Source organism: Populus euphratica, unplaced genomic scaffold (genome assembly GCF_000495115.2).
Source record: "Populus euphratica unplaced genomic scaffold, PopEup_1.0 scaffold194.1, whole genome shotgun sequence".
In the NCBI taxonomy this organism is placed as follows: domain Eukaryota; kingdom Viridiplantae; phylum Streptophyta; class Magnoliopsida; order Malpighiales; family Salicaceae; genus Populus; species Populus euphratica.
The window spans coordinates 115,726-137,238 of record NW_011500072.1 but is presented as its reverse complement, the minus strand read 5'-3'; the positions used below and the strand labels follow the sequence as shown (position 1 = coordinate 137,238).

At 35.0% G+C, this 21,513-nt stretch overlaps 2 protein-coding genes and 1 pseudogene across 3 annotated transcripts; 1 reads left to right on the top strand and 2 right to left on the bottom strand.

Annotated features, from left to right (window-relative positions):
• Positions 1-8: 8 nt before the first annotated feature.
• On the top strand, positions 9-11,262 carry APC4 (Transducin/WD40 repeat-like superfamily protein). 2 transcript variants are annotated; one of them, XM_011002827.1, is made up of 18 exons: positions 9-345; positions 468-559; positions 810-893; positions 1,063-1,302; positions 1,877-1,957; positions 2,081-2,220; positions 2,651-2,811; positions 2,903-3,003; positions 3,111-3,185; positions 3,965-4,144; positions 4,481-4,563; positions 4,643-4,732; positions 5,478-5,582; positions 5,928-6,072; positions 6,292-6,519; positions 6,603-6,755; positions 7,290-7,371; positions 10,858-11,262. In XM_011002827.1, exons 1-18 carry the CDS (start codon positions 24-26, stop codon positions 10,950-10,952), a joined length of 2,457 nt encoding a protein of 818 aa, XP_011001129.1. In that variant the 5' UTR covers positions 9-23; the 3' UTR covers positions 10,953-11,262. The 2 variants fall into 2 exon arrangements, 1 of the variants encoding a protein (XP_011001129.1); XR_839069.1 differs by lacking the exon at positions 10,858-11,262 and having other exon boundaries at positions 6,608-6,755.
• A 1,625-nt stretch (positions 11,263-12,887) lies between these two features.
• On the bottom strand, positions 12,888-16,805 carry LOC105108529 (uncharacterized; annotated as a pseudogene).
• On the bottom strand, positions 16,138-20,108 carry LOC105108501 (uncharacterized). Its single transcript, XM_011002826.1, has 8 exons — positions 19,711-20,108; positions 19,432-19,507; positions 19,237-19,295; positions 18,583-19,076; positions 18,304-18,464; positions 18,019-18,222; positions 17,622-17,859; positions 16,138-17,377 (listed from the first exon to the last, which is right to left on the bottom strand). Exons 1-8 carry the CDS (start codon positions 19,833-19,835, stop codon positions 16,821-16,823), a joined length of 1,914 nt encoding a protein of 637 aa, XP_011001128.1. The 5' UTR covers positions 19,836-20,108; the 3' UTR covers positions 16,138-16,820.
• Positions 20,109-21,513: the final 1,405 nt, after the last annotated feature.

The window sequence follows — 21,513 nt, the reverse complement described above, 5'->3', positions numbered from 1 at the left end:
TTTTATTTATCCAGCTGAATTAAATGTTGAAACCCCAAAAAAGCCCGCCCACCTCTGTCTCTCCCATTTTCCACTTCACTTCCGCCATTCCAGTACCTCGCCAACCTCTTCAAAAACGACACCGTATTAATCACAAGCACACAGTCAACCGCTTACTTTTCTCCATGGAAACCGACGAGACCGATCGCGTCCTTCCTTTCCAACTTCAATTCGATAAACCGGTCGCTTCTCAGGTGAAAATCGCAGAGTGGAATCCTGAAAAGGATTTACTGGCAATGGTAACTGAAGACTCCAAGATTTTACTCCATCGATTCAATTGGCAGAGGTTATGGACTATCTCCCCTGGTAATTACCTTTATTTACACTCCAATTACTTTAATTGTAATTTTTAGGGTTTTGTTTTGTTAATCTTGTGTAATGGTTCTTCTGGAAGTGTTTTGAAGTTGAATGTTTGTGAATTTGTTTAGGAAGGAACATTACGTCATTGTGTTGGCGACCGGATGGTAAAGCGATTGCTGTTGGTCTTGAAAATGGAACCATTTCTTTACATGATGTTGAGGTCAGTTTCATTGTTTACAATTTTTGTTGTTATTTTTGGCAAACCTTTTTAAACTTGAATGAGGAGTTTGGTTTGTGTTTTTTTGTCCTCCATGTTTTTAGCATGCGTTGTTTGAAATGCGAGAATGTATTCTGATTGTTGTGCTGATTAAATAACACTGAAGTATGAGTTATGGTATTTAACTTTCTGGCTGGTATTTTACTAGTGTTTTTATCATGGCTTCTAATGCTTGGCAATGCATATCGAACAGAATGGAAAATTGTTGAGAAGCTTGAAGTCTCATACCGTTGCAGTTGTGTGTCTTAATTGGGAGGAGGAAGGACAACTTATTAGAGTATGCCGTTTTCTTTCATCTCTAATGAGTTCCACAAGATCGCTCAACAAAGTTTTATCTAGTGTACCATTAAACTTGCTATTTTTCATCTGGCTTAAGCTTTTGATTTCTTCCCCAGGAGCTTTTTTTTCCCCCTCATTTTCATTGTTTATTTAAATTTGGTTTTCAGGATGACTCTAAAATCTCCTCATCATATGAAGACCGCACTTCCCGTTTCTTCCCTCCTGCTCCTAGGGTCCCCCGGATGCCTGGAGTAGTTTCTGGAGATACTGGCTTCATGGATGACAGTGAAGATTCATACAGAGAGCTGTCAAACTCTTCGTACCAACGCTTTAATATTCTGTGTAGTGGAGATAAAGATGGAAGTATATGCTTTAGCATATTTGGTATATTTCCTATCGGAAAAATTGTGAGTTATACTCATCTGCTCTTTAAATAAACATTTGAACTTTGTTGATCATTCATTCTCCTGTTAACCAAGAACCTTTTCAATTGTTTTGGAATCGATTGAGGGCTTATGGAACTGTGTCAAACTTATCTCAAGTATGCTTAATATTTTATATAATGGCTCATGATTTGTCATTTGTTGTAATCAGTAAGTGGATGTAGGATCTTGTGAAAGCTTGGGCCACTTGATAAGCCTGATTCGATACAAATCAGTTGCCATGATTAAGACTGTTTGCCCCTCTTTACATTCCCCCCCTTTATCTTCTATATCCTTGTTATTACCCTGACTTTAGCCGTTAAAGATTTGGTCAGATGAAAATTCATAGTTGAGTAACTATCATACTAGTTTTTGTGCTTCATCTGTTGGTCTAGTATTTGGTTAATATTCTTGTTGGTTAAGCCATTGAATTACTTTATCACTTATTAAACTCTCTTTTTTTTTTCAGTATGATGTCCATTGTCTCAATTTCATCATTTTTATTCTTTTTCTATTTTCGTGCTGGTAATTTCTGATATATGTGCAAAATTATATGCAGAATATACACAAGTTTTCAGTTCCAACACCCTTTATTGATAAGCAGACCCCTCGTCAAATTTTGAACTCTTCCATTTACAAGGTTTGCCCATCTTCCATTTTGGACACCCTTTAGGAGTTCAGAATTTTTTGGAACATAATATACATGTTGAGTAATTTTCTGTACAAAAACAAGATGATTTTTCTACATGTTCATTGTCATTAGGTTTCTCTGTCAAAAGACCTCTGTCGTTTGATTGTCATGTGCTCAGGAGAACTTAATGAAAACACAGAATCAAGAGAAAGCCAAATGGTCATGCAGGGTATGCATAGCTTAGTGCTCGATACTTCTATATTTTGGAAGAGGTAATTTCGTCATAGAACTGGGATTTGTTGTAGGTATAGTTACAAGACTGGCTTAGTGGTCGACACAGCATAAGGCTCGAGCTGTAGGTTGGGGGGTTGTCTTGTGTCAACCCAACCTTTGACCTCTTTTTTTTTCTTAAAAAAAATCCCAAAACGACATCATTTTGATTTAAAAAGGGGGGGGGGTTTCCAATGACCCGAGCCAGGCCTTAGGTTAGTGGCTCGCCGGGTTGATTCTTTGGGCTAGGATAACGAAGTTTTCAAGTTGCCTACAAAACTATGCACTTGGGATTTTATCTCCTTTGTTCTTGCCCACATTTTCAACCCACTTTTCTAGATGCTCATGATTTGGTTTTTGGCCTGTAATGTTACTTGAAGTTGACAAAAATGTGCCTTGTAGTTAGGTTTCTCACTTTCTTTGTCATTGCAGGAAAAGTGAGCTCCATCAGTTGGCTCAACAAGCTTCCAATATTGAGGACTTAACTGAAGTTATGAGGGCGTCTTTATCAGTTATGTGCAAGCAGTGGTCAGATGCCATGCGCACATTTCATGAGAAATTTGATTCTCTGTCTACCCTGATTATTGACCATGGTATCTGTGTTCGACAACACAAAATTTCACTCTATTGGTTATAACTCCTGTATCATTATCATGTTCATTGACTTCTAGTTCTTGCATACAGCACTGGACTCTACTCCACAAGAGGAATTTCTCAGCCTTCTAGGGGGTGCTCAGACCAGTTCTGCAGTACATCAATTTCTAGTTAACTCCCTTGGTGAAGTGGTATGGCCTTAACTAGATTTGTTTATAATTTTTGTTGCTAACAGAGGAGATTGTAATTGTGCTTTTGGTTAATGGTTTTTTATATTTAATTTCTTCTTCATTGACAGGGTGTGAAGCGTGTATTAAAGGTCATTTGTGGGACAGCAAAAGAACTTCAGCGCATTGTCCTTGATCATTTACAGGTCAGGTTCTGTATTTTATCTTTCTTTAAGTGGTTGATCTGGTTCAAGTTTGCTAAAACTTGATTTTCTGAGTACCTAAGGTTGGAATATCATATATTTGGGTTCATAAGCCTCGGAATCATTCACTGACCTGAGCATGCAATCTGATTTGATGAATACATACATGTTAGTAGTATTCATAGGCAAAAAAAAGGGCAGTACCATGCTTGCAAAAAAGCCATACATGTCAAAGAAGACTTGTATAATCACGGAAGGCTATAATTGTGCTTTTGTTTAGAATCTTGTAAGCCTATATAAGCAATAATAATTCGAAGTTTCTGCTTTGAAGTCTCCTCAATCAAGTGGATTGAGGATAAGTAGTATGGTTTTTTCATTTGCCATATCATATTGGACAACTTATCAGCAAGGAAGAAAAATAACTGTTGGTTTATCTAGGATTTGGACTATCAATATCTTCAAATGCCTTCACCAAAGATGATGATCTGAGCAATTTGGCCATTTTTCAATGAATTTCAACGTCTCTGGATTTATGTCTTTTTTGCTGAGGTTATCATTTAACTGCGCTTATTACAAAACTAAAAAAAGTTATGCTTATTAGTTGCCCAGTTTACATGGGGTGACATGCTTTTTTTATCATCAAATTCCCCATGCTTTCTCTTTTCCTTTCACAAGTTTCGTGATTAGATTTCCATCTGCCTGATATAGTTTTTTCTTTTTGCTGTATTCTTTTATATTAAGGGACTTGAGTGGAAACTAAAAGATACATATTCATTTCCCAGCCTGCTGCAGAAATTATTGGATTTAGAATGGGAGAGCTAAGAGGCCTTTCCAGATGGCGTGCACGGTACCATGGTATTGGTTTGGATGAGATGCTTATTAACAATGCAACAGAAAAATCTGGTATGATACTAGTGCAGATTGAACGGTTTATGAGGGTCCTTTCATCTGTGGAGCAGCAGGTACTGTAATTGAGGAACTAAAATTACTTGTGAATTTTTTGGTACTGTTGCTAAATAAGGCAAATTATTGCTCTTCAACTTGGAGAAATACAGAGTGGCTGTGTCATGAACAGAAGTACCTTTTTTGTGAAAAAAACTGATAGGGTACTGGGAGGAGAGAGAAAAATTATTGCTCTTCAACTTGGAGAAATACAGGGTGGCTGTGTCATGAACAGAAGTACTTTTTTTGTGAAAAAAACTGATAGTGTACTGGGAGGAGAGAGAAATTTTCTCTTTTCATGAATTATGATATCTTTTTTGTTGAAAACTCTAATAGTACACCTTTCCTTTCTTCAGTTTTCAAATTTTTTCAATTGGCTTCTTAAATGTATAAAGCTGCTTATGCAAGAACCCAGTGACCAGCTTCTTCCATACAATAGGTTTGTGTTTGAGGCATTTTCATATTCCAACTGGTAGCTTACATAAATATTGTACTTAAAATTTCTCTCTGTTTGGCAGTGAACTTGTTGTCATATTCTTGAAGTTCTTATACGATCAGGATCCAGTTAAGCAGTTGCTGGAAGTTGATCATGATATTGAAGTTGACTTGTAAGTTATATATTCAACCATAGTTATTATTCTACTATTTGTTGTCACTGAAAATCTTCCCCCTTTTCTTTTCCTTTGAGATTCATTTAGGCTAAATGGGTGGCACCCACCTTGAAATTTTATTCATTTGAGAACTAGTCCAACTTGCAATTTCAGATTTGACCTCCCTGGACTGTGTTTTTGTCATCAAATCCCTCTTTAGTTTTTGTAGGATTCCATCCATCAGATAATGGATGTTGCTTATAAAACAGCATGTGTCTGATATTAAAAAAAATGGTATTTTATTCAATAAAAATAGTAAAGTTCCCAAAATACATATGATAAAAGAAAAAAATATATATAATTAGGTCAAAAAACAGTTCTTTTTCCAGTGGTAATTAAACTTTCACATGCAACAATCCATTATCTCATGTATGGAATCCTACAAAAATTAACAAAAAGGATTTGATTTCAATTGGAAGTCGAGGGACTAATTCTCAAATGAGTTAATGTTTGGGGATGTGACACCCATTTAGCCATACACATATTAGGCTATGAACAATCATTTCCAATGTTTCTTAAAGACATCATTATAATAACTATGAGGTACATGTTTGGTACTATCTCAATTGGAACCAGCTTAGATCACAGTTATGCATGCTCCACTTCAATTGTGCATGTCTACATATTTGGTTGTATGCATGAATGCAAATGTTGATGTACTTCTGAGGTCATTTTTTTTTAATGTTTGTGAATTTTATTTCAGAGAAACAATGCAGAGAGTTAAGGAATTAGTTCAGTTTGGGGGATTTTCAGATTGTGAATATCTGCAAAGAACATTGGCTAAAGAATTCCAGCAAATGGAGGACAGGTATATGTTTATATATCCTTCTGCTGTCTAGTAGTATATTAAATAGTGAATTATGTTGATGGAGATGTTAACATGGCACAGCAGTACATGGCTCATTGAACTTCAAAGTTTTCTATAAGGAAAGAAAATCCTAGAATATGATGAACTGTCAATGACTGTTGAGGAACATGTCAACGTATTATCAGTTCTCAGACTAAATAGAATTGCTATTAGAATGAATGCACACATTATCTTGAAATTTCTCTATTTTATTAAGTGATTAGCTTATATATGTCTTTGCGGAGAATCATGCTTATACCATTTTTTATGTTATAAATGCCTTATTCATGGCTTCTACAATTTTAGCTTCAAGGAAGCTTTCCTGATGCCCTTTACTACCATATCAAGAAAAATGCTATGTGAGGATTTGCTGCCACTGTTTCCTCTTCCATCTTCATCTTCATCAGCATCTGTATCCATGGCAATTCCAATGTCAATATCATACTATGAGGTACATTTTGATCAATGCATGGAGAATTTCTTCTCTTGTTTTCCATTGAACTTTCTAATCAGACACGTGATAAAATGCATCATTTTCATCAATGCATGATGCATGAGGGATTTTTCCATTCTGAGTAAGTCCCATTTTTTGAAAGAAATTGAAGTCACATCTTTTGTGCTATATATTTGATTCGCCGCCTTGATTTTAACTTTTTCTTCCCTTCTTTAGGATGCTTCTCAAGCTGTTTCATCTCATCAGACATGTCAACACAGTTTTGTTGACCATGTATGCTTCCAAGTACCTGATGAGCCATTTTCAGATATTGCAAACTGTATAGGTGTAATGAGAGGGTTTACACATGACTTGAACAGTTCAAAGAATGGTTGTACTTCATTGGAAGCTGTACTGTTGTATGTTCCTGCTGGTTACGAGTGTGTGGATCTCTCATTATATAAGGTGAGACCTTAAGACTCCTTGGCGTGCAGTCTTCTTCTTTTCATTGCTGTGGGATATTGTGTAACTTTTTTGGTCTAAACCAGGATAGTCAAATTGTCTTGTTGTTAAATGGGGCATCTGCGTCATCAGAAAGTTCTGGAGATGCTTGTATGATGATTGTGCAAGCTAGCGAGCTTCCATTTATATCTATTTCAAGATTCACCGACTTAAACTTATGGAACTTGTATCAACTGAAGGTACCTTATGCAATTTATTTTGGTCTGCATCTGCTGGATTGAATACAGACATAGAAACAGATTTTTGTACTGTTGCATCTCTTCAGAATTTTGTAGTTGACATTCATTTGGAATTTTTTTCTATCTGTTCATCTTTTGCTTAAGTTACTTCGAAATCCCAATGTAAACTTAAACTAAACTTCATGGTTTTGACTTGTCTCTGAAATCTGTCTCCTGTTGTGTCTTGTGCTTAAGCTACGCAGTTCTTAGTGCCCACTTGTTTTAAGATCTTAGTTGCTTCTTCTCATACATTGAATTGAGTCAAGCCTAAATGTTTTTGGCATTGCTTTTGTAGTCTTAAATCACATCTTATTTATTGTCTCTAAATTAATGCCTTCTGTGGTTATTTTTCATCTTGATTAGCTTAACATTTTAATTATTTGTAGGAATTTAACTCCATTCCATAAAGGAATTCTGTCACTGCTGCACGTTTCTTGTCTATGTATTTCCAAATTTCTTTTTTATTGACTTCTCACCTAGAAATGATACAATTAGGATTCTACTGTGCAACTGCAAATGGAGAACGAAAAAGTTCGCAATATTCCTCACTCTGTAATTGCTCCCTTGGCAGTTAGTGGTGAGTGTCCCTCCTCTCAGCTCCATTCCATCGGTTTTTAAAGTTCATTAATAGCTGGTAACTTGTTAAGGGTAACATCAGGTGAATTCATCACGCCATTGATACTTTCAATAAAAGAAACTTTTGATATTTAGAATGTACTGGTACTGATGTTGATTTGCTTTGTTTGCTCTTATTCCAATGGGTGAAGTAGTAATATATATCAAAATATTTAACAATATCGAATAATAATTAATAGTGTTATAATTATAAAGTAATAATCATTTAAGCATTTATATATCACAAGGTCATTAAACATTATTGATTTCTCTATTATTTACTTTTCATTTTTTTAACTTCTAAAATCATTTTAATCGTTATTTTTAACATTTTAGTTTTTTTTTCTTATTTTCTCAACAATATTACATGATAAATTGACAAGGATAATGATGTGAAATATTTTTTAAAAAATAATTGCAATTTTTAAATATAATATCCTTATCACTGTATTATACACATGCCGAAAAATTTATTCATATCAAACAAAATATGTATAATAATTTGTTTTCCTTTTTTGAAATTTCTGTCAGCTAGAAATCATATTAAGTTAGGATTATAAATATATACATCAATAACTTGGAGGGATTTTAATTAAAAGGTAGGCATGGATACATAATTATTAACTTATTTTGGAAAAGAAACTCAGTCTAATTTATTTAGAAAAAGAAAAGGAATATTTGGCAAACAATTAAATGTAGAACGATCAGAAGAGATTTAGTATGAGCATAATTTGTCTTACATGTGGACGATTAAAAAAATAAATATTAAATTTTCAAATAGATATTATGGCTTATTAGCATTATAAATTAAATGGATGCAGTCTTATATATGTAGACATACACAATTAAAGTAAGGAGATTTAACTATGATTAAATTAGATACCTGGCCTTTATCAGACTAGATCAATGATGTCTTATTGCATCTTTGATATAAACTGTTGGTGTGAAAAAATAAATTAAATGACAAAAACAAAATTTTACTTGGCTGAAGTTTATAGCACTGTTAATTTCTTAACATTATCTAAAGCAATTGTACTTCATCCTTAAATATTTTTCTTTAATCTGCAAGCATGTATATATTTCGATAACTTGTATTGAACATTTTATTACAAGAAAAGGAATGGATTTACCCTGATTTTTTTCATTGCCATTACCTAAATTTGATTTTCTTAAGTGCAATAGTACACCATATTGGCTAGCAAAATGATAGTTTTAATTAGTAAATTACATTTTTATGTATAAAATAATTTAAAAATTCAATGATAATTAAGAATTTTATTTTGCAAGGTAGCTAAATCATTGGTTCCACAAATTCTTTAATTTTTATTTCCTCATTTTAATTTATTTAATTTTAGGGATTTTGAGTGATTTGAATAGAACATTTTTAATCATAGGGTTTGAGTCGTTAATCACTTGACCAATGTTACTAGGATTCATTATGCATCCTCACTATTAAATATACACTTATCAATAAATAACTAAAAAACTAATAGCCATTTAACATTGTTCCTTTCTTTCATTTTCTAAATCACTATTGCAATATCCTTATTATAAATTAATTTAACTTAGATTTGGTCTTCAAGTAATTCCATTTGATGTATGTTATTATTTTCTTTATACAATAGTCTAAAAAAGGGTTTCTATATATTACAAATAATCACATTATTTATATAGTATTTGATTATTTTGAAACAATTGAATTTCTTGCTTTTACAATTATGATATATAAAACAAACCATTGAATCTTGAAAACTCACATATAAATAAATCAACTTGTAATAAGTATAAATTTAATGATTGATTTTATTTAAAGGTCATTACAAATAGATTCATGTATCTATAAATGTTACAATAAATAATAAAATTATTAGCTAGAATTCTAATAGAACTTATCTATAATATCGCTTATATGTATTCTTAATATTTTCTAACATATTAAAGTAATAAAAAATGTAATAAAATTTGTTATTATTACTATTCAGTGCTGGAACAAAAAAATCCCTAGCATTTTAAAAATGTATCTCAATTATGTGTTTAGTTTGATATTGAATATTTAGTGAGTGTTTGAACCTCATACAATGAAGTGGAAATGCTTTCTCAATGCTAGGAATAGTAAATATTGAGCGTAAATTTATAAAAATAAATAAATTAGACTTTTGTGTTTTTAAATGATAAAATTAAAAATGTTAATATATATTTACTTCAATTTTTATTTTTTTTAAAAAGACTGTCTCCTATATATTTATTTATAGAGAGGATTTTTTTTTTATCCAAACAACTTTAAACATGTCATTTTAACCAGCCAAATGACTGGGGAGGTTATGTTTTAACTAATAACCAATCACAATAATTCATTTACTGTAATATCAAAGATCCAACTAAAACTCAAGCAATTGTTTTATTCTACACTCTACACCATGATTGTAAAAAAATAAGATGCTCTCAACCCCACTTTTTTATGGATTATAAATTTATAATTATAGGTCTAGATACTGGTATTTCTATACTCCACTCAAAACAAACAATTTTTTTTTCTTTTTTTAACTCACATAAATAATAGTAGGTCTCTAAAATAGAAATCTCTATGGTAGAAAATGTCATTATTTGGAATAAGTACCTCACATATGTGTGCGCACGGAAAAAGAATGATATTCTAATTAATTCACATTATATATTTCAGATAATTTTTTGAGAGAGATTTGTTTTATAAATGTAGTGGCAACTAATAATTTGTCTTGACAAGTTAGATCATAATAGAATGAAATGATAAATTTATTCGCAATCTTAAATGCTATTATATATTGCTAATTTGTGTTTCTTTTAATATTGTTGATTTGTTTGTAACAATGTTGTATAAAATTCTGATAAAAAACAATGCTGTATTACATGGCTATGTGAATATCACATTTTTTCTATTATAAAACAATGTCTTTTATTAAAGATTTGTTGATCACGGCAAATGGTTTATCAGAAAAAAAAAATTATGGCAAAACAGAACAAATCCTTTCATTAAAAGAATTGGCACTTTTCCTATTATAAATCAGTCTCAATAATTCAAATTTTCAACTTTTGGTATCATAGAATAAATGTCTTATTAAATGCATGAACCAATCAAAACAAGAAATTAAAGAGGAAATAATTTTATATTTTCAACAGCCAATCAAAACATATTTGAATGGTGAGTACAATGGGAATACAATGGTATTCAAGTCTTTTGCCTATTTTTATATGATATGTGATATTTGTGCATTAACATATGCATTACTGCTATGTTTGCAGTGGTAAGAAAAAAATTCAATTATGAACATATTTAACTCCTTCTGGCATCTGAATGCTTTCTTTCAGAACCTCTTTTTTGTTTTGGTTGCATTTTTCATTGATAAATGTAAATCAAGTATAATGTTATCAATGTCTTGAAACTTTTTTTAATCAAAATTTACCATGACAGCATCCAGAGGTGTTGCATGTGTTTTTGCTGCAAGAAAGCGTGCCTTGGTCTACATCCTAGAGGAAGATGAAGAAGAAGTTCCAGACACAGAATGATTGCCTCTCTTCCCAGTCACCACTTCTATCGGTGAATTTTATCAAACCTTGTTGCTAAGAACAAATCTGCTGTTCTATGAATTTGATTTTATTTCATATTTATTACTGTGCATCACTTTTGCGCTAATTCCCAATTAACTTCAAGGTAATCAATTCTAATATCTGTGTACTAGAAAATCTGCTGTTCGAATTGTTGTTCCTTTGAATATGCCAACTCTTCCTCTGGCTAATGGTAATGAACAAAATCATATGATTTCATGCATTGTGGACTTGCTTCTTCATTGTGAATTCAGGTTTTGATCTGGCAATTCAATCACCGGCACTAAACAATTATACATTTAATGTTAAATGGAAAAAAATTAAATTAGGACGCCCTCTTTGTTTTTGTCGACCTGTGTAAACAAAAAACATTAATTAGCATAAAACCTACTAGCTTACTGTACTGACAGGTTCTCACACATGTAGATTAATGTATTAAAGAGCAGGAGGACCTTGAACAAAAAGACGACCCGGGGAACAAGTTCAAAACAACAGTGCCTGCTCTAGTTAGTCAGGATCAGGGCAGGATTAACACCAAATCCAGATCAATGTTTGACTCATGCTATATAACGAATCATTTGACTGAGAGTTGTGCTCGCCTCTCTGCAGCCTTCTTCCTCCAAAAATGGCTTGTCACAGGGCTGCCTCGAGCTTGAGTCATCCCACAACTGATTCACCATAGCTGTAATTTGGAGGTGCGGTATCTCGTCCTCTTTATAAGGAGGCCTTTGTCTCCTGTGTGAATTAAGAATCGGAGCGCCAAAACCCCGAGAGCCTAATGAAGGAGAGGGTGGTGGACCAAAAGCAAGTAAATTGAGTTACCAGAGGATCCTGTAAAGACAATGAAGTGGCATAGAAGTGAAAGGAGATGTTGAGAATCTAGAAGCCATATACCATCATCATAATCTAGAGAGAGGAATGAGAGTATTCAGATTCAGCAACGAAATATACGAAAAAGCTCTGTATTCCCAAAGAAATACAGAAGGCTCTAAACAAACCGCTAGTGTTTCTTGAAAGAAACACCTCATATGCTTTAAAAAAGAAACAAAAACACAATTTACATATGTATTATTTAGGAATGAGATAAAATTTGTTTTTTAAAATATTTTTTACTTGAAAATTCATAAAGAAATTTCAAAAACGTTTTTTTGATTGTAAAAACAAGCACATTATAAGAATCACTTGTTTTCCCTTCCTATACAGTAATGTGTCCCAATTATTATTTTTTGAAGTTAGAAACTCACTTTTAGGTTGGTTATTTTTCTTAATTGTATTACAAGTCTTAAATCTTAAAACACCGTGTGTGTCTATATATATATAGATCACTCTCGTTGTATTTTTCTTTACTTGGCTCGATCTACAATTTCAACATAACTTTCTCTAGTTTTAACCTTGCAATTCTCCTTTGTAATTTACTTTTTGGAAGTTTATTTTCAGATCAATATTTATTTTTATGTTTAATTTATCGGTTTTATTTACATGCTTTCTTTGTAGCTTTATGTTCTATTTTTTTATTTACTTTTCATGCAATTTACTTATTTTTTTATATAATTATTTTTTCTACTATGTGATTTCATTTTTATTTTTTTTAGTTTTTACAAGCTCAATGCTTGATGTGAAATTAATCTTTGCAGTTTTTCTAAATAAATCTTCATGATTTATTGCTCGATATAGAATTTGTAATTTAAGTTGAAATAAACCACTGGATTAATGAGCTTGTGTTATCTATATAAACTTCTGCATTTACACATTTGATAAAAACTTGGTAATCTCTTGGCTATAAATATATAGTGTTGGTAGCAACCTTTTCCTTTCCATTTTTATAGTGGGTTAATTTATAAAGATATATATATGTGTTGACTGAAACATCATCGTGGTCGTTGTAGTATAGTGGTGAGTGTTCCCGCCTGTCACGCGGGTGACCCGGGTTCGATCCCCGACAACGGCGCTTTCCTTTTTTATATTGTTCATTTGTATAATAAAGAGCAAGCCTCGCCCTCCTCTCCTCTGTTGGTCTCACTTGTCCCTTCCCTTCCCATCACTCCTTTCCCTCCCAAATATCTCCAAAACAACCACCACTCCTCTTCGCGTGCTCCCTTTTTTTTTTTTAACCATAACTGCGTGACAGCATCCAGAGAGATGTTGCATGTGTTTTTGCCGCAAGATGAAGAAGTTCCAGACACAGAATGACTGGCTGCCATTGGGCGAATTTAACAAAACCTTGTTGCTAAGAACTACAAGTCTGCTGTTTTATGAATTTGATTGAGTTTGTTGCATTTATTTATTCTCTGCATAAATTCTGTGATTCCCCCATCAACATGCCTTTATGATGATAGCCATTTTATCTGGGGCTCAAATGAAAATTCCTCAAAAGGAATAACGATTGCCTTCACGTTGTTGCTCCTTCAAATAGGTCAGCCCTTCCTCTACCAAAATGGCCATGAACAAAATCATATTATCCCACTACATACATGAAGAAGACTCATATGAATCTCCTCCTCTGAGAAGAAGTCCTCGGTTACCCTGTATGAATTTAGATTCGATTCGCCAGAACTGTGGGAGCCTGATGTAGAAGATCGTGGTGGACCAAGAGCAAGTAAATTGACAGTTCCTGGAACCTGGGTTTGCTGTGAAGTATTGACCAGAGGATTCTGTAAAGGCAACGATGTGGCATCGAACTGAAAAGGGGTGTTCAGATTTTCATTCTGTGTATGGATTGAGAATATCGCAGCCATACCATCATTATAGCCTGGAGAGAGACAGGAATGAGAGAGCTTTAACAGTAAGCAACCAGACATATGAAGAAGCTCGGTACCAACAAGTAAATATAAAAAACTTTAAAAAACAGCAGGACTTTGTGAAAGGTTTTTAAACAAGCAACGGAAACACAATTTAAATATCAAACGCAGCACAGCATTCTAATAATCACATGGTTTCATTTTCTATGTTGTTCGTGCATATTATGATTGATTTTCACTTGAAAAGTGTACCTCCAACTGTTGGACCTCAGTCCATAGCAGGCTGCTCTGAAGGAACTGGAGCTGGTAGGTTAGGTAAAGTAACTTGATGATCATACGAGTTCAAAAACTCTTGTTGACCAGATGGAACATCATTTTGAGAAGCAATTGCACCCTGATTCTGCTTGAGGTCTAGAAGGGTTCTGCCATCGTGCTTATAACTGTATGTATCCTAGCTTTATTCAGCCTCTTGTAAAAGGATCCATCTTTTCCAGTCTTTTCCAATCTCCAAACCTCATCATTCAATGCAGGCGGATAGTGCTTCTTATATACTGTGGGGGCACAAGATTTATCATCTTTTAGACAGAAAAATACATACACAAACCGCAGTTAAACGCGTGCACACGCAAATGAAATCTGAAGTTCTCGTTCTATTTATGAGCTCACATTCTCCCCGGTGATCCTTAACAGTGAAGGCATCTGTTTTTGCTTCGCGAAGGCGAGTGCCTTCACAATAGCCCGCGGCAACCTTCAGCCCTAGCCTGAACTTCCTGCTCCTAATCCATCTTTTGTTATCAGTAAATGTCAGGTCGCCTGAAGTTCCAATACCTTCTTTCAGTGTCACTTGCAGATCCCCAGTTAGAAGTGGTGTCTTGCCCTCACGTTCTTTAATCACACGAGAATCAAATTTCTCTCGGGTCCAATTATCATCATCTTCGTCATTGAAATCACCTTCAAGCACAATAAGGTCTCGTTTTACTGAGGATTCTGGGCCACATGTGACAGCACAGCCCGTGCTTGCATCAATCAACACAATATGGGTAGATCGCAGCTCCCTGCTCCCCATCTACTTTACCATCTGTAAAGAGAGAGAGGGACAACCTGGACTTGAAGTGCAGCTGCAAGTTTCTTCCATCAGGCCCTTCTAAACGTTTAGGAGAAGACCTGCACTGGCTTGACCATTAGAAGCACAAATATTATTCTCACTAAATCATGTAAACAAGGACAGGATATAAAAGCCGCCAACCCCACCGCCCCCCACCCCCCCAAAAAAAATCCTAGCAAATTTAGCACTTGAAAAGGTGGAACAGGCATCTGAAACATGGAACTCCATCCCATTATACATTAATCATGTAGGGATAATGTCATTTAGAACCTAATGAAAATCTATTTCTCTTGCAACAAAATCTTATGATGGGCTGAATATCTAATGATCGAATGTGACTGAAAACATGCAACAGCACGTTGAAGGCAAAAGGTTCCCTTTGAGCATTATTTACAGGAGGAGAAGAGAAAATACAGCATACTGTCCAGTAAGTTTGGCAGGTCCCGGTTTTCCTAAAGCACGCTCCATTTCTTCACTAACCTGTTCAGCAGCCTTGAAGGTGTAAAAAAATTTAAGAAAATCTCGATAGCTCAATGTTCTAGAAATATATGAATTAACAAGTGAGGTGCCAGTGAGGTGCCTTTGTCTAATTCAAGGGAAAATCAATTAAGAATATCCAAATTAAAAGGTGATGTTTTTGTCTAAAGATACCACTCCAATACACACCTGGGATGGATGGTGTTAACAATTACCCTCCTGATTTGAGGGTGAGGGTTCAAGTAATTCAGATAAAAAATTATCAATTCGAATAATTTAAAAAAAAACCAAAACCTTTTTCCTATGTCTGCCTTGAATTTTTTTTACCCATTATGTTTTTTTATTTAAAATACTAAAAATATCAGGGCTAACTAATCAAAATTAGGTCTATAGAAAGCTTTGCCTAATCAAAATTAGGTCTGAAGAAAATTATAGGTTCAATGGTTTTAAGATTTGTAAATAAAGAAAATATAATTTGGTAACAGGAATTTATATATTCCTAAAGGATAGATAATGTTCTCTAAATTTTGGTTAGAATTGTTATCCAGCTTAACAGACCTCATTCCTACCTAAGAGATTTCTTCATTGAATTATTCTTTAGTCCCTGATCTGTTAACAAGATTATAAATTAATCCTCCATGTTTGAAAACCAGTAATGGCCTTTTGTTTGACCATTGTTTTACCAGGCATGTGTTTAGCTCTCTGCAATGTGAGTGCTGTCCTCTTTCCACTGATCGTTTTCACATTACTGCTCCTTGGTATTGGGCAGCTCTCTCTCTGGCAAATGTGGCAATGAACAAAGTCGCAATCATATGTTAGCCAATGATAATCCAGCCTAAATCAATCTTATTTCATTACGTGAAGACTCTTCATCAATTCACAAACAACGTAAGAGTTTCTGCCTGAATTGAGGTTTTTGTTCCGGCCAACTTCATCACTGATACCAACAATTATTCTAATGTTACTAGGGAACAACAAAAGTTGGCCGTTATTTTTTGTTGACCCTATACAAACAAAACACATGAAGATAGGACCCACTAGCCAAATACGGAGGTGATCCAATTAGGCTGCATTTCTACTCTATCTACTTCCTGGCAGAAACCGAGATGCACCCTTGCTGAGTTTTCCAGCTTCGGGAATGGATGGCCGAAATATTAGAAGTCTACACCATCCAAAAATATCGTTAATAGAAACAGCTCAACTCCGTCAACCTTCAGAATTCACTACTGTTAGAGTGCTGGACTGGAAGGTAAGCAACTTCACCAAGGGGAGAAGGGGCAACTGCAGGACAGCTGTTGATGGAGGAAGTTGGCTTACTGTGCAGTAGAGGAATGTAGAAACACTAAGATCCTTGGACGTCTAGAATGTTGTCTGAGAGCAGCAGAACCTTGAACAAAAGAGCCTGCCCAATATTATAAGACAAAACAACAGTGTCTGCTCTAGTGAGCTAGGAATTGGGCAGGAAGCCTGTTAACACCCAATCCAGATCAACATTGCCCTAATGGCTATCTAAGAATCATCTAACTCTACGAGCTGTGCTCGCCTCTCAGCAGCCTTCTTCCTGACAAAGATGCCCCATCTCAGGGCTGCCTTGAGCTTGAGCCATCCGACAACAGCTTTGCCTGATGAACGAGATGGATCATCACCAAAGCTGTAATTTGGAGGTGCAGTAGGCATGTTTGTTGACAAGAAAGGGTACCCATCTTCGGTGGCGTTAAAGGAGGAGAGACCCTGGCCTCCCATGTTAAATATGCGAAGAAGATGCTGCATATCGTCATTTTCAAGCATCTCATGACTTCTCGTACGAATCTCCTCTTCTGAGAAGAAATCTTCAGTTCCCTTGTATGGATTAAGAGTCGATGAGCCAAAACTCTGAAAGCCTGGTATTGAAGTCTGTCCAGGGCCAAGAGCAAGTAAATTGTCGGATCCCGGAACCTGGATTTGCTGTGAAGTATGGACCATAGGATTCTGTGAAGGTAATGAAGTGGCATCAAATTGAAAAGGGGTGTTGAGATTTCCATTTTGTGGATGCATTGAGAATCTGGTAGCCATATCATCATTATAACCTAGAGAGAGAGAAAGAGGATGTGAGAACATTCACAGAGTCAGCAACCAATTATATGAAGTAGCTCAGTACTAACTAGGAAATAAAAAGGCTCTAAACAAACAAGGCTCTAGTGAAAGAAACCGTTTAAACATGCAACATAAATACAATATACATATTAAACACAGCCTAGCATTCTAACAATCACCTACTTTTACCTTCTAGGATAATGTGTATTATGATTGTTCGGAAGTTCAAAAGCATACCTCCAACAGTTAGACCTGAGTCCATAACAGGCTGCTCTGAAGGGACTGGGACTGGTATGGTCGGTAAAGTAACCTGATGATCATACGAGTTCAAAAACTCTTGTTGAACAGATGGAACCTCGTTTTTTAAAGCATCTATGCCCTGATTCATCTTGAAGTCTAGAAGGGATTTGCCATCATACTCTATAACATGCATCCAATTATCATAAGCCTTCTTCACCAAGCTATCAACATAGACCTGCAAGAACCAAACCATTCGCATATTTCTTAGTGTCATCTTTTTTCTTTTCTTTTTCCTGGTTTTCAGATGAAATGAAAACCAAATTTCATTCAAATGCATGGGGATGCAACCAAAACCCAACAATAACTGGCTAATCAATAATCCTAGATTTCTTACCTTCTGGTTGTCAGAAAGAGAGTCAGCTGAGAAGTACTGTCCGTTGGCAATTAGACCACAAAATTCATAAATATTGTTGAAAACAACGCCAACATTTTTCTCATCCTCAGGATAGTAGATATAAAGTTTCCCACTCAGAACACATGTCTTTGCATGCTCGACAAGAACATCCCACATTTTATTTGACATGCCACTTCCAAGAATCTAGAGTAAATGGAACAAAAGAATAAGTATAAACAAAATTGGAAATTGAAATATAATTTGACAACCAAACAGCCTACTTACAGTTCGCAACCTCTGCGAGTCTCTAACTACTAGGCGGAGGAAGTCTTCAACTGAATATATTCCAGCTTTGTTCAGCCTCTTGTGAAATGAGCCGTCTTTTCCAATCTTTTCCAATCTCCAAACCTCATCGGTTAATGCTGGTGGATAGTGCTTCTTGTATACTGCAAGGCAGAAACTTCAGATTTAGCATCTTTAGAAAGAATAGCACAAGCACATATCACAGTTACACGCATGCACACAAATAAATACAAAAAGATCTGGTTCTAATTATGAGCTCACATTCTCCACGGTGATCCTTAACAGTGAAGGCATCTGTTTTTGCTTCACGAAGGCGATTCCCTACACACCAGCCTGAGGCAACCTTCAGCCCTAGCCTGAACTTCCTGCTCCTTATCCAGCTTGAGTTGTCAGTAAATGTCAGCTCGCCTAGCGTTCCAACACCCTCTTTCAGTGTCACTTGCAGATCCCCAGTTAGAAGTGGTCTCTTGCCCTCACGTTCTTTAACCACATGAGACTCAAATTCCTCCTGGGTCCAATTATCACCATCTTCATTGTTGAAATCACCTTCAAGTACAATAACATCTAGTTTTACTGAAGATTCTGGACCAGACGTGACAACACGGCCCGTATTTCCATCAATCAACACAATATGAATAGCAGAACCCTGCTCCCCTTCCACTTTTCCAGCAGTAAAGAGAGGGAGGGACAACCTGGTCCTGAAGTGCAACTGCAAGTTTCTTCCATCAGGCCCTTCTAGACGTTTAGGAGAAGACCTGCACTCTCTCAACCATTAGAATATGGAGACTGTCCTCCAAATAATGCAACCTGCCCTCTAAATATTTTTGTGCCGACATGTTGAAGAGGTTGAAGGGGGAAAGGGTGCTATTTGAACCTTAATTTAACAAGAAGAGGGACAAAAGGACCAGGGCTCACCGTACAGTAAGTTTGGCAGGGCCTAGTTTTGCTAATGCTCGCTCTACTTCTTCGCTAACCTGTTTTCATTGAACACATTAAGAACTAAAGAGTTTTCATATAGAAAATACAAAAAAAACACACACAGGGAGAGCCATCCTGAATCCTTCAAAGATGGTAAAAAAAAAAAAAAAAAAAGAGGAACAAATATCTTACAACTCGCCGAAGAATAGGCTCCAACGATGAGCAGAGCTTCTGCAAACTATCCACCTTGAGAGCTTCAACAATGACACTGCAAGAGAATTCAAAACCTTTGAGACAAGTATCAACTTGGTTATCAAGTTTCAACCAATCAACCCAATAACCCGCTTAAATTACCTTCATTTCATTCTCCTCGAACATATTTAAACCAATTGTGACGAAAGGTATACAGATAGTAATACCAAGGAAAATAAATACCAATATATATATTGTAAAAAAGGTGAAGTTTTTCACCTAGCTAAAGCAGGCCTTTTTCTATCAGGCTGGCCTTCATCGTCACCAGAGCTTGAATCAAGTCCTCTCTTCCCTCTCGCCGCCGCCGCCATACTATTCGATCTCTCAACATACCTGGTTTGCATCTTCACCGACACCCACCTTCTCCTTCACTACTTACAACCAGCAAGAAACTACCTTTGCCAAAGAGAGATTTGTTTTTGTATTCCGTGAAAAAGAGAGAATAACGGTAACCCCACAAAGCTTTTGTTTTCTTTAGAGAGGAAAGAGGGAAAGATGGGATGGAAAGGGAGCGGGAAAGTGAAATGTGATGGGTTTGATAGGAAAATCTGAGTTCTTTTTCGTCTAGGAACGAATCTTTGAAGTTTCCGGGAAGTGTCTGCGAATTTTCGTTGGACAGTGCGTGACTGAGAAGTATGTGTATGTTTACTTCGGTTTGGTTTTGTTCTTTTTTTTCTTCATGGCCAAAGTCTATGTGTGTCCTCTAACTATGATGAAGTTTCAATTTCAACTCTCTATGTTCCTTTTTCAACGATATATATATATATATATATATATTATTTCAATTTACTTCAACAATGAAATTCTCATGTTCCAACGCTCTCGTCTTATAGCTCTCTATACAAAAATGAAAGCCGTAGAATTTCTCAAGAGCATGTAATTAATGAATTCTTAAAGTTTAATTGATGCTTATATTGATATTTTTATTTTTTTTCTTAAAATATATTACTTCGAGCCTCTCTTTTATAATAATAAAAAAATTATTTCAATGTGTTTCTTCATTGATCATAATGAAAAGGGATAATTTTCTTATGAACAAATTATATATTTAAATCAAATTAATATGGATAAAAAATTAGATTATTTAAGTTTTCGTGTGTAATTTCATTTAATTTACTTATTTCAATTTTGGATATTATGGTTATAATTGTTTTGGATTCATTTTAAATATATATAACAATATATAAAAAAATATATAAATCTTAGTAGTCAGCTGATCTCTCCTTTACCTTTCCTTTTTTTCCACTTTCTAATTATTTTTAAGAACTCATGAAAATTATCATGACCAAAAGACAAGAAAATAAGGTAATCCAAATTTAAAATAGCATAAATAATTTTATAAATCTCTTATCCCATAATGTCTAATTATCTTGACACCCAAAGCACAAAATGATACACCACTACAAGCATAAAACTGTAAGGGTATAATTGTTAAAATAAAAACATAAGAAACTAAATTGAAGCACCATATTTAGTTAAGGGCATTTGTGTAATTTGGCTTCTAATTGACAAGTCAGCATAGTTGTGGACAGAGCGAATCTCTTTTCAGAGAGGTCCCACCTTATCTGGTATGTTTCTTTGGTGAGATTGGTGAGTTGGATGTTGGTGGCTGTTTGATTTTTTTTTTTTTCATGGGAATCATGAGTGGCTGATCTGAACCGTTGGACTGGATGAACTTTTTTGGTTTGGGAATCTTTTGAATTTTAAATTTTAAATTATGGAGTTTTGTCACGTGAGTGCTTTTCGTTTTGTCGCGGGTGTGGTGATAAGTTATCATTGTGCTGTTACTAGCCGTTGGATTTTAGGGTTTGGTTAGTTGAAAGCCATTTGATAGGTCCAATTATGTTAGCGTTGGAGATAAGGCCATTCTATAGTCCAGTCTAATTATCTTAATAATCCAATAAGCAACCGGTCCTCGACTAACAAGGAAGGGTTGTCTATTTAATTTTCCTTCTCTCTCTCTCTCTCTCTCTCTATGTTGTAAAAGAGGCTCGCAAATATAACACAAATTCTTGTATATAA

Coding starts and splice junctions, on each gene's coding strand:
- APC4 (XM_011002827.1), top strand. CDS start 24: ATGTTGAAACCCCAAAAAAGCCCGCCCACCTCTGTCTCTCCCATTTTC. Junction 2,812..2,902: donor TACCCTGATTATTGACCATG/GTATCTGTGTTC, acceptor TCTTGCATACAG/CACTGGACTCTACTCCACAA. Junction 3,186..3,964: donor TTGTCCTTGATCATTTACAG/GTCAGGTTCTGT, acceptor TTCATTTCCCAG/CCTGCTGCAGAAATTATTGG.
- LOC105108501 (XM_011002826.1), bottom strand. CDS start 19,835: ATGCAAACCAGGTATGTTGAGAGATCGAATAGTATGGCGGCGGCGGCG. Junction 19,508..19,710: donor AAAAGGCCTGCTTTAGCTAG/GTGAAAAACTTC, acceptor ATTCTCTTGCAG/TGTCATTGTTGAAGCTCTCA. Junction 19,077..19,236: donor CCTGCCAAACTTACTGTACG/GTGAGCCCTGGT, acceptor GAGAGAGTGCAG/GTCTTCTCCTAAACGTCTAG.